This window comes from Ochotona princeps, chromosome 4 (assembly GCF_030435755.1).
Source record: "Ochotona princeps isolate mOchPri1 chromosome 4, mOchPri1.hap1, whole genome shotgun sequence".
NCBI lineage: Eukaryota > Metazoa > Chordata > Mammalia > Lagomorpha > Ochotonidae > Ochotona > Ochotona princeps.
The window spans coordinates 77,641,227-77,654,841 of record NC_080835.1 but is presented as its reverse complement, the minus strand read 5'-3'; the positions used below and the strand labels follow the sequence as shown (position 1 = coordinate 77,654,841).

At 40.1% G+C, this 13,615-nt stretch overlaps 1 protein-coding gene across 1 annotated transcript; it reads left to right on the top strand.

Annotated features, from left to right (window-relative positions):
• The first annotated feature begins 12,357 nt into the window (after positions 1–12,357).
• On the top strand, positions 12,358–12,849 carry LOC101535280 (small EDRK-rich factor 2-like). The gene has a single exon (XM_036494565.2). The coding sequence runs from the start codon at positions 12,405–12,407 to the stop codon at positions 12,582–12,584; it is 180 nt and encodes a 59-aa protein (XP_036350458.2). The 5' UTR covers positions 12,358–12,404; the 3' UTR covers positions 12,585–12,849.
• The last annotated feature ends 766 nt before the right edge of the window (positions 12,850–13,615 follow it).

Genomic DNA, 13,615 nt, shown 5'->3' with positions numbered 1-13,615 from the left:
TAGAGATTTATTTTATTTTTATTAGAAAAGCAGACATACAGAGAGGAGAGACAGAGAAGAAGATCTTCCGTCTGCTGATTCACTTCCCAAGTGACCGCAACAGCCAGAACTGAGCAGATCCTTTGGGTCTCCTGTGTGGGTGCAGGGACCCAAGGAATTAGGCCATCTTTAACTGCTTTCCCAGGCTGCTAGGCTACTACCCTGGGGGTCTGGCAAAGTAGTCCAGCTGCTAAGATCCTCGCCTTGCAAGCGCTGGGGTCCCATATAGGCACCAGTTATAATCCCGGTGGCCCCACTTCCCATCCAGCTCCCTGTTTCTAGTCTGAGAAAGCAGTCAAGGAAGGCCCAAAACCTTGGGACCATGCACCGGTGTAGGAGACCCGGAAGAGGCTCTTGGCTCCTGGCTTTGATTGGCTCAGTTCCAGCCATTGCAGCCACTTGGGGAGTGAATCAGAAGATCTCTCTCTCTCTCTCCTCCTCTCTGCATATCTAACTTTCCAATAAAAATAAGTAGGACATTATGCTAATTCATTCTCTCAAACATTTGGTTATCTTCCCACTCTTCAATCCTTGCTATTGAATGGGCTTTAAATAATATCTTGTGGTTTTCATTTGCTTTCCCCAATCAATAGACAGTTAAATATCTCAGCATATTTTATTGGTCTTATCAGTTTTTTACCTCTTAAATTCCTATTCATTATTTCTTGACCATTTTGTATTAGACTATTTGTCCTTTCCTTATTTACTTGAAATCTTTATATAGTCTTCCTATAAATCCTTTGTTGGATAATTGGGCTGCAAGTACTTTTTCCAAAAAGTGCCCTTTCCTTGTGTTCTTTTTTTCTGAGGTTCAGAAGTTATTAATTATAACAGCCAGATTTATATTACTATTTTCTGTTAGGGTTAGGTTTTTATATCCTTAATAAATTCTTCCCAACTCCAAAGTCAGAAAGATATATACCTATATTTTTAAATAAAAAATTTACAGGGCTACCATCTGTGGCACTGGAATCCCATATGGATGTCGATTCGAGTTTCGGCTGCTCTGTTTCAGGTGTAGCTCCCTGTTAATGAGCCAGGGAAAGCAGTGGAAGATCACCCAGTTCTTGGGATCCTGCACACTTGTGGGAGAGCTATAAGATCCTAGCTTCTGGCTTTGGACCCACCCAGTTCCAGCTCTTGCAGCCATTTGGGGAGTGAACCACAGGATGAAAGAAATCTTTCCCCTCTTTCTATAACTCTTTTTAAAAACTTAAATAAAATAAATAAAACTTAAATAAAATTTTACTTTGAACCTTTCAGTCACTATGTATCTGGAATCATTTTTACATATGATATGAAGGAGGAATCAATGTAATTTTTCCATGAAATCAGCTATTTTTTCACAAATCCAGTTATTGAATAGTCCCTCCTTTCTCCATTCTTCTCCATGCCCCTTCCATCATATACCACAGAATTTTAATAAACTATGGTTTCAAAATAAAATCCAATTATCTAGTAAAACAATACCAGATCAATAAACATAAATTGTTTATGTTTCTTTTATTCTTGCTATATTTGTTAACCATCTGAGCTACCATATTTGCTCCTGGTGGCATTTATAATTCAAATGCTTGTGCTTCTAAGCTGTCTCATTACTTTGGCCCATGAGCATGTATTTCTCTGCTGTCCTAATGGAGCACTGGTAATAGAATACCAAAGGCCAGATCCTCCTCTATGTCAATAGCTAGTGAGCTCAAAGAGATGGGAAGGGACAAGCAGTTGGGTGGAGCACCCCAAGCATCAGCCTGCTATAATCAATTGCTCAGTAAGGTACTGGAATGCTTAGACTCCACTTTAAGATTCACCCCAACCCTCCACACCCAAAGATAAGAAAACTGAACGAAGGCACTTCCTGAGGCAATGGAGGGAGGAGAGTGGGACAGTAAATGTCCAAGGCCAGCTGGTCTTCGCCAGTACTTCATTGTATGGCTTCTTTTTTTCTGTGTTATTCTTGTGGACACTTGTACCAATAATGTGAGCCTCTCTGTTAAGTTCCACAGAAGTCTGTCCCAGCCTACAAATTTCTATGATCTAAATATATCTCCCCAAAATTTACCCCCAAGGTGATGGTATTAGCAGATACTCTGAGAGGTGACTAGGTAATAAAGGCAGAGGCCTCAACGAATAGGAGTGGTTCCCTTACTGAAGATGTTGAAAAGAGAGACCTTTGTCCTTCACCTCCTTTTTATCCTCTATGAGGATACTGTAAGAGGTGCCACCTATGGGAGCCAGAGCAGTGGCATGAAAGTTAATCCTTTGATGATCAGGCTGGCATCCCTTATGGGCACCAGCTCATGTCTCAGCTGCTCCACTTCCCATCCAGCTCCATGCTTGTGGCCTGGGAAAGCAGTAGAGGACAGCTTAAAGCCTTGGGACTCTGCACCCACATGGGAGACCTGAAAGAATCTCCTGGATCCCAGCTTCAAAGCAGCCCAGCCCTGGTCACTGCAGCCATTTGGAGGTTGAACCAGTGGATGGAAAATTTGTCTCTTTTTCTCTCTCTCCCTCTCTACGTATACCTTTTTCAACTAAAATAAATCAATCTTAAAAAAAAAAAAAGCAGTGCAATCTATGATGCAGAGAGCAAGCCATCACTAGATTCTGAATCTGCAGCAACCTTGATCGTGGACTTATCATCCTCCCAGAACCCTCATAAATAAATTTCTATTATTCAGAAATTACTCAATTCAAAATACACTGATTTAGCAACAAGAAACCTGAATACCAACCATACAGCTAATGGGGAAAAAGGTGAACAGTCATAGAGAAAGGAGATGTAGAGATTTTCTCTCCAGGTAACCAAAGTGCATTTTTGTAGTAGCTTTTGGAAGGCTATCATGTATGCTTTGATTAATCCAAAGCAATAAGGCTTCAGAGAAGGGAAGTAGCAGACTGTTGGGAGAAACACTTATACACAAGTTTACTATTTCCCTTCTTGAATCTCACTGAGGAGAATTCTATACTCATAATAATTGCCATGAATGCTTCTATGCTAACAATAACTATTTATCAAATCTTCCACTGTTAAAAAATATTGATGAATTGATTGAGATTGACATTTCTCTTATTTTAAAATTTATTTATTTGAAAGGTAGAGTTATGGACAGAGAGGGAGACAGAGAGATCCACTGGTTTACTTCCCCAAATGGCAGAAACAGTCAGGGCTGTGCCAGTCTGAAGCCAGGAGCCAGTAACTTCTTCCAGGTCTTCCATGTGGGTGCAAGGACCAAAGACCGGCATCTTGGTTGGGACACCTGTATCCCGTATGAGCCAGAGTGCTTGGCCTCAGGTCTTGGCACCACTGCTGCTTCCAGCTTCCTACAAGTGAGCACCTTGTAAAGCAATAGATGACAACTCAGCTACTTGGGTCCTTGCTACCCACAAGGTAACCTGGACTAAGTTCTGTGCTCCTCCTGGCTTCAGTCCGACCCTGCATAAGCTGTTACAGGTATTTGGGAAATGAACCAGTAGACAAGGGCTCTGGCTGACTTGCTTGCTCTCTCTCTCTCCCCCTGCCTCTCAAACAAATACAAATAAATAGAAAAAACAACAGCAAACCTCTATATCCTACATGCCCTTCTATCTTCATTCTTTTACACACAAGTTTCTTAGAAAACAGCCTACATGTTTCTTCACCAATTACCATTTTTTTTTGTAGGGCTTCTGCCCCTAGCAATCTTAAACCCTTCTGCAAAGATCATCAATTCTATCTTTTTACTTAAAAAATACTGATTTTTTTTTTAATTTCAAAGAGAGAAAGAAAGATCTTCTATCCACTGGCTCATTCTCCAAATGTTCGCAATGGGTTGGACCAGGTCAGGCCAATGTCTGGGACCTGGAACTTCATTCAGGTCTCCCACATGCGTGGTGAGAATCCAACCACTTGAGCTATCACCTGCTGTTTTCCCAGGCAAGTTAGCCAATCACTGAATGGAAAGAAAGCAGAGCAGTCAGGACTTGAACTGATGCTCACATGGAATTCAGGTATCTCAGTCACAGCTTAATCCTTTGTATCTTACTTGGCATTTTTCCATAATTAAAATTACCACTTCCTTCTTGAAGTTCTCCTTCTCTAAACTCTTTCCTCAGCTTCAGGGTATTTCCCCCTTTTAATCCTTTTTCCTTTTATTTACATGATCCTTCTTTTTTTGATGCAGAGTGGATGCTTCTTTTATTCTTCCCACATTCGTGAGAACAGAACAAACATCTGTGAACTTTCACTTGAAGTCTCTTCCCGGTGCTCCAGAAGCACCAATGTAAAACATGTGGCTCCCAGTACCCCTTGCTTTGCTCTAGTACAGAGGCATAATGTATGTTGAGGCCTAGAAGTTGTTTAATTTTATAATGTCCTTGCATATATTAGAAAAATAAGCGCTAAGTTTCTGAAAGACCTCTTTCAGGCCTGGAGCTGCATTTTATCCGCCTTTGTATATACAGTGCAGGCAGGGGGAACGGCACTTAGAAAGCCACAGTCATTGATTGCATCTGTCCACTTCTGCCAACTCTCTCCCATCTTATCTCTGCCACAGTCAGCTTCCTGTCCAAGTTGCAGCTTCAAATTTTCTTGGCACAGGGGTTTAGAAGCCGCAGAGTAGCTGCAAGGGGGAACAGTGAGTCTCTGATAACCTGGTTCCAGGTGTCTTTCAGTTTTGCCTATAGATGCTCTCATTACCAAGTATGCATACTTACAACTGATAACTTACTTGAGTTACCTGAGCATATCATAACTTTTCCTGTCTTTGGGTCTACTGCTCATTCTGTCTATTCTTCAGATATCCATCCAGTCTTTTTTGTTTTTTTGTTGGTTTTTGTTTTTTTCATTTAGGTCTTAGGAGGCTTTATAACTCTGTTCAGCCCTTCTGGAAGCTTCCTTGTGAACCTTGAAATTGCCTCTCCTCTAAGCTGTTTATGCAAGCTGCTTATCTTAACTCTCATCACATTACATTAAAATGATGTTTTTCTGTGTCCATTTCCTCACAATACTCCTCTGAGTTAAGCGCCATTACTTAGCTCTATTTAACAGATGAGCAACTTGGGCATAGAGAGGTGAAGCAGCTTCCCAAGGTTATCAGCAAGCAAGTGGTGGAGCTACAGTCATCCCTAAGCAGTTGGACATCAGAGCCCCTGTAAGACACCCAAGGGCAGAGATCAAGCCTTATCCATGTGTAACCCCAGCACACACCAGGGTACCTAGTACATCAATGAAGTAAATGTCAAACTTAAGCATCATTTGTCAAGTTTTGCTAAAAATTAAGGAATTTCAAGTAACTAAGATACAATGTTTACCCTTAAAGCTTATGGCCTTGTGAAATGTGGAAGGTTATTAAAATATTACAATAGAAAGAAATTAACTAAGGGAAAAGTAACTGATAATTGAGTATCTCATGTTCAAACTACTGGTGTTAGAATGTTGAAGATCCTCTCTACTGAATCTGGAATCCTCTTAGAGCTCATGATAATACAAAATTGAACCAAACTACTGCTGATCAGTAAACTGTGGAAGTCAAGCTAACAGGTGCCTAGTGGCAAACTCTAATATTCTGACTCAGTTTACCACTCCACAGTCACAAAACTACCATAAGCTACACGCTTGTACTAAAAGTGACAATATAATTAAAAAATGACTGTAATAAAGGATGTAGAAGGTATGCTGGTAGAGTTTATGAATAGCTCAGAAAATGAAGATAGGTAACAGGATGACTGGCAGAGGAAATAATCAAAATAATTCTATTATCCAGAACAATGACAAACTAAAATTTTAAATATCAATCCACTTGTACATTTAAATAATCAATTGCACAAGTAAATAGTATAATGATAGCTGCATTTTTAGAAACCCAGTAGTTTCTGTTGGCCTAGTTTTAATGGTGAGCTCTGGCTGCTAAAAAGAAAACTAAAATAAACTTTGGGTGGATTCTTATAAACTCAGTGTCAGAATCAAGCAATAGTAGTCAATGGCCAGTATTCTGTACTGCTTGGACTACACTGGAGTCACTGTACTTGAACAGTATTTTAAGAATGACATTGACATGGGGCCCAGCACGATAGCATAGTGGTAAAGGTCATCACCTTGCATGCGCCAGGATCCCATATAGTTGCTGGTTCTAGTCCCAGCGGCCCTGCTTCCCATCCATCCAAATCCCTGCTTGTAGCCTGGGAGAGCATTCGAGGACAGCTCGGGACGGACCCTGCACCCATGTGGGAGACCCAGAAGAGCCCCTGGCTCCTGCTATGGATTGGCTCAGCTCCAACCGTTGTGGCCGCTTGGGGAGTGAACCATCAGATGGAAGATCTTCCTCTCTGTCTCTCCTCCTCTCTGTATATCTGCCTTTCCAATAAAAATAAATAAATATTTTTTTTTAAAAAAGAATGACATTGACAAACTAGAAAGGAAAAGAAAGAAGGGTAAAGGGCTAGAAACGTAGTCAGCTAAACAGTAGAATAGGGAATGTTGTGCCTGAACAAAGAATACGACAATGGCAGGTGTGTGTGTGACAGAGTACTGTGGCAGAACAGACTAAGCTTCCACTTGCAATGCCTGTATCCCTCCTGTGAATGCTAGTTCAAGTCCCACCTGCACTGCTTCTGATTTAGCTCCCTACTAATGTGCCTGAGAAAGAAGATGTCCTGAGTCCTTGAGCCTCTGCCACCAACATAGGAAATCCATATGGAGTTCTTGGTTACTGCCTTAAGCCTGAACAAATCCTAGCAATTGTAGTCATCTGGGGAGTGAACCAGCAGGTGGAAAACATTTCTTTCTCCTTCTCTGCCTTTCAAATAAGTAAATACATACATATTTTTTAAAAAAGAATGTAACAATGTGTGTGTTTTTATGTGTATGTGTATGTTTGTCTTATATTTAGAAAATAACTAAAATTTAAGGACAGAAGTTAGAAAGAAAGAGATCTGAATACAACATGAGAAAGTATTTTAAATTGATGTAGATTCACAATAGATTGGTTTTCAGCAAGAAGTAGTAAATCAAGGCTTATAACACCTGTCAAGTGTCTAGAGAGCTATGTAGATAGACTCATGACATTCTGTAAGATCCCTCCACGCTTAAAAGCCCAGGAAAATCTGTCATCTGAGATGCAAAGAATTTTAAAATCATTTTCAAATAATAGAGACTCTCACATTTGTCATTTAGAGAAGACCCATAAAAGCTAAAAACAAACTTAAAAACTAAAACTAGAGCATGGCTCCCATACTTTAAAAGAGCTAAAAACTTCATTACTTGCTTTTGGTGCAATTCATATGTTGCGATATGTTATGTTTTTCATTTTCATTTGTCTTAAGATTTTTTTATCTACCCATTATTGATCAATATGTTGCTTAATTTCCACATATTTGTGAATTTTCAGTTTTCCTTCTGTCACTGATCTCTATTTTATTCCTCTGTGGTCAGAAAAGATACTTGGTATAATTCCATCCTCTTAAAATTTTAAAAACTTGCTTTGTGATATAATATATGTATCCAGGAAAACGTCCTGTTTGTGTTTGACAATAATGTATATGCAGGGCCCAGGACGATAGCTCAATGGCTAAATGGCTGGGATCCCATATGAGCACTGGTTTGTGCCCTGGTTGCTTTATTTCCCATCCAGCTCCCTGCTTGTGGCCTGGGAAAGCAGTAGAGGGTGGTCCAAAGCCTTGGGACCCTGCATCCGTATCAGAGACCAGGAAGAAGCTCTGGCTCCTGGTTTTGGATCAGTTCAGCTCTGATCATTGCAATCATTTGGGGAATAAACCAGTGAATGGAAGATCTTTCTGTTTCTCCTTTTCTCTGTAAATCTGATCTGCGTTTCCAATAGAAATAAAAATAAAAACCAGTGGAGAATAGCAAGCTCAGAATTATGCCCACATGAATATGGTCAACTGATCATCAACAAAGTTGCCAAGAAAACACAAATGGGAGAGGATGGTCTCTCCAACAATTGGTGTGGGGAAAATTGCACTTTTGCATGCAAAAGAATGAAACCAAAACCCTGTCTTACAGTATATCCAAACTAACTCAAAATGGATAAGATGTAAATGCAAGGCCTAAAATTATAAAATACCAGGAGGAAACTATAGCAGACAATTGTTTTTTATAATGGTTTCTTGGGTACAACAGCAAAAACACGGACTACAGAAATAAAAATAGGCTCATGGGACTAAAGTGCAAAGGAAACAATCAACAGAGTGAAAAAGCGACTTACAGAAATACTTGCATATTACACATCTGATAAGAATGCCATAGTCATAATTTTAAGGAACTCTTACAACTCAATTGTGGGGGAAAAAAACCCAAGTCTGGTTAGAAGTGGTTAAAGGACTTGAACAGTACCTCCAAAGAAGATATACAAATGACTATGTGAATATACAAAGCTGCTCAATATCACTAATCCTCTGGGAAATGTACATCAGAACCACAGTAAGCCATTACCTCACACCTGCTAGAGTAACTATTTAAAAAAAAAGATATATAATATCTGCTCCTGAGTATTTGTCAAAATGACAATCCTGCTCCTGAGTATTTGTCAAAATGAATTAAAACCAGGATCTCAGACAGCTATCCCATGTTCATTGCAACATTACTTACATTAGCCAACACATGGTAACAATGCATAATCTGTTGAGAAGTGAACAGGAAACATATGTTTGTATGTATTTACAAGATGAATATATATATAGTATATACAATGGGATATTACTCAGCCTTTCAAAGAAGGAAATTTTGTGATATACAACAATACAGCTGGAAGACATTATGTTAAGTAACTTGGTCACAGAAGGACATGATCCCATGTAAAATAATCAAACTCATAGAAACAGAGTGATGGGGCTGGTGCAAGGGTTCAATTGGCTAACACTCTACCTGTGAGCATTGGCAACCTATATGGGCACCAGCTCATGTCCCAGTTGTTCCACTTCCCCTCCAGCTCTCTGTTAACGGCCTGGAAAAGCAGTAGAGGATGGCCCAAAGCCTTTGGACCCTGAAACCACTTGAGAAACTGGCAGGAAGCTCTTGGTTTTGGGTCAGCTCAACTTTAATCATTAGCATTTGGGGAGTTAACCAGCCGATGGAAGATCTCTGTGTCTCTCTCTGTATGTCTCCCCCTCTCTCTGTAAATCTGCTCTCCCAATAAAAATAAAGAAAGCAACAGAAGTGGAATGGGAAAAGGGGGAGGAAATGGGCAGGTGTTCAACAGGTATGAAGGTTCAATTATACAAGGGCGACTAAGTCTAGAGATCTGTTGAATCTTAGAGTATCTATAGTTAACCATGTTCTACTATACACTGAAAACTTAGTAGATTTTAAGTATTCTTTTCACATACACAAAAGGTGTACAGGGAAAATTTTTCAAAGTGATGATTATTTTTATTAATTTGTGGCTATGGTTTCATGAGTGTGGGCAAATTTTGTAGTATCAAATGATCTAATATCCACACTTTTGGTATATCAATTATAGATGAATGAAGCTATTTTAAAAAAGCACCAAAGAAGTTTTCTTTAAATAACTTTAATTTTCCAGTTTTCCCTAATAGCACCTTGCACATAATGGCACCTGCACAACTCTTAATATGACTGGCTAATGTTTGTTCCATGAGTATTTGTGAATTTTTTTATTTTATACTAATAAGCAATGTGAAATTGGCATGAATCAGTGATGCAACCCTTCTAATGTACTCTCTGCTTTTGTTAATATGAAGGCAAAGCATTAATTCCAGCTTTGTAACTTATTCTGTTTAAGCAAAGCCATCTACTAAAGACAGCTTTTCATCTGAATTAAATCTAAATCCAGACCTAAGCTTACTGGTATATTGACTTTCCTTCAGCTCTGAAATAATGAAACAGTAAAAATGCAGGCATTGTTCATGATCAAGGAAACAAATGGTACACATCTTGATTTTCAAGTTCACAGACTGTTTGCTTCAGCAAAATATGTACGTGCAGCACTGAGCCATGAAGTTTTCTTTTTCCACATTTCAAACCATTCTTTCATTCTGCCTCAGAGCTCCTGTCTTCATTACAAGCCTTTGTCTACTTTATTCCAAGTTAAATATATTAAGGAACTTATTCTCAGCTCAGGCCCTTACCATCTTTCCTAATTCTTTATGTATATACCCTTCGCCTTGTCAAGTGTTAACATCTCTTTAAAAATTGAATCAAGGGCAAATATAGTGGACTCACACTATCAGCTGGGAATGCATTTTAAAGGTCAAGCAAAAAGCAAATGTGATGACTCAGGTGTGCCGCCTCACTGACACTAAAACCAGAAAGGAGAGGGATGGAGACTTTATGAAGGGCTTTTTCTTCTTCTTCACCCCTTTATCTTTTGTTAGTTTTTTCCTGAGGGTGTCATGTATCAAGGTGTGTGTGCTCATGTGTATGTGTGTGTATACATGTGTGTATGAATTATAAAAAGGAGAGAAGAAGAGAAAGAGGGCAACAGGAAAAAAGAGTAAGGCAGGAGTTGGAACAATATTAATAACTATATACATATGGATATATATATAGCCACCATTTAGTTGAATGGCAAAAGCATGTAAGAGACATACGGGTTGAGACAGAAAGGGGTACAGATCTTTGGATGGAGGAAATAGAGCTGAATCAGGGAATCCAAGGTCGCATAGTCTAAATTAGCTCACATATACTGCTTCAGGGTTTCACGTATAACTACCAATAATGTTCAGAGACACACCCACTGCATTTCCAAATGGGCAAAGCTATTCCCATCCTCCCCCCATCTCTCTAGCCTCCCTTTCTATAACTGTTAGACACCCAGCACATGCACATGGGACACTGTCATATTTCCAGCTATCCTTTTTGTTTCTATCCACAATCAGTTCTTCTTTCCAGATTCTGCAAGTTGGTAGCTGACCTGATTATCTGATTAAAATAATCATACAGAAATGAGTCAATTTCTGTTCAAGGGGCATACTTTAACAGAGGTTGTTCATGCTTGTGCATTTCTATGCACATTTTTAGGTTCCTGAGTAAATGGCTTTTCATTTGCTCCCCAAAGGAACCCACTTCCAGAACATTAAAGTATATTCATCTAATTAGCAAAATGTACAGAATACTTATATTTGAAATGAGGTAGATATGTGGGTTTCTGGTCTAATTGGAAAAATCTGCACACACCAATCCCATCCAGAAATCTGGTAGGTGTTAAAGCCATCCCCAACTCTACCCCTCATTTTTTTTTTAACAAAACGTACCCTATGATAGAACAAATGGTGAAAGGTGAAGACACAGTGCACAATGGAAGGCCCAGGGGCCAAACTTACACTAGGAAAATGAAATGAAATTAAATGCCTGCACACTGGTATGTATTTATTTTCATTAAAAATAATGAAAATATATACTTATTTTCATTAAAAAATAAAACTAGCGACAAGTTAAAAGAATCATATCTTTGCCTGGTTTTATCCATTTACTGTTTGTGACATTTGCATTTCTATCTTACCTATAAAATAGGTGAGAGTAAGTTATATATATCAGAAACTTTTCAGAAAATCTAAAACTTGTTCTTCGTGTTTATCTGAAAAACACAAAGACAGATGTCTCCCACTGCTAGTTCACTCCCTGATTACCAGTAATAGCAAGCTCTGAGCCAGGTAGCTGACTGGAGCCAGGAACTCCATCTGGGTCTCTCAAGCGGCTGACAGGGGCCCAATACTTGACCCATCACCTGCTGCTTCTGGGGTACACATGGCCAGAAACTACAATCAGGATTGGAGAGAGAACTTGAACTCAGGCTCAAGTGCTATGGGATGAGGGTATCCGCAGCACAATCTTACTCACTAGCTCAAATGCTCAGTCCTCGGACAGCAAAGATTTTTATCTCTAAACACTTGAGTGTGCATCTCTTCATAAGCATATTCCCATCAAGAAACTTAACACTGAAACAACACGCTAACATTCAATCCATAGTCACATTTCAACAATTGTCCTCAAATTCCTTCTTAGATTGTTTTTCAGGATTGCAGGTCCCTACATATTTCCTTGATAGTCATGTTTCTTTAATCCTGTAAATCTTGATTGGCTCATCAGCCTTTTTCCTTCATGAGACTGACATTTTGTAACAGCACGTTAGCTGCTGGGTAGATGTTTCTCAATTTCCATCCTTTTCTAATGAGTTCTTTGTGATAGGTTCAGAATATGCATCTTGGGGTAGGCTACTTCAAGAGAAATACTGCATCCTACTCTGTACCTCCTAGCAGGAAGCACATCATATCAACTAATCCCATAACTGGTGCCACTTCACTCATTTGGTGACAGTGGTGTCTGTCACAACTTCCCACTGTAAAAATGGCTTTGCTAGAGAGAGAACGAGGGGACGCAACGGAGGCAGGCCGGAGCCGCTGCCGTCGCCATGACCCGCGGTAACCAGCGCGAACTCGCCCGCCAGAAGAATATGAAAAAGCAGAGCGACTCGGTTAAGGGAAAGCGCCGAGATGACGGGCTTTCTGCTGCCGCCCGCAAGCAGAGGGACTCGGAGATCATGCAGCAGAAGCAGAAAAAGGCAAACGAGAAGAAGGAGGCACCCAAGTAGCTTGTGGCTTCGTGTCCAACCCTCTTGCCCTCCGCCTGGGTGCCTGGAGCCAGTCCCACCATGCTCGAGTGTCCTGTAGTGCTCCCAGGTCCCAGCACCGATGGCATTCCCCTTGCCCCAAGTCTGCAGCCGGGTCCCTTTTGTGCTTCCTTCCCCTCAGGTAGCCTCTCTCCCCCTGAGCCACCCCAGGGGGTGAGGGGGCTGCCTCTTCCCAGTGTTTTTTATTCCTGTGGGGCACACCCCAAAGTATTAAAAGTAGCTTTGTTATTCCAAAAAAAAAAAAAAATGACTTTGCTAACATCTTATAATGAATAAGAAGCTAAAAGACATTTTGAGATTGTGTAGATATCCTGCCCCCCAGTCAAATTCCATCCAATAATTTTAATATCTACTGGCAATTGCTTTGGGAACCAGCTATTATTATAGTGCTTGTAAAATAAGGATTTCCTAATTTCATAGTATGTTCTTTATGTATTAGCTGGCATTCTGGTGTCAAGAACTTTCACCTCCCCCCCCATTTATTGACTTACTACAGAATTTGGAATAAGTATGCACTTAGGGATTTTTTTTTTTTTAAAAAATTCACTGTCTGTGGCCATTGCAGCCATTTGGGGACTGAGTCAGCAGAGGAAGGGTATCTGTCTCTCTGTCTTGCCCTTTCTGTAACTCTGCCTTTCAAATAAACAAATCTTTTTTAAAAGAGAAAAAGATTCCATCTTACCACCCAATTCTACCAATACTCATGCTTAAAGTTCAAATTGTCTCAGATACAATAAAGCCGTCTTTTTTCTTTTGCGATTTCCTCCTTTGCATACAAGAATTCTCTGTCAAGAACATTTCACACTTTCCCTGTCTCCACCTTGGAATCAACGGTTTTACCAAAGGGTGGAGTTTCTTCTAGAGAATGATATTCAGAAACCAAGATGTGGGCTCGCGGCAGCAGTCTAGAGACTTAAGTCCTCGCCTTGCACGTGCCACAATCCCATCTGGGTGCCGGTTCTAATCCCAGTGGCCCTGCTTCCCATCCAGAT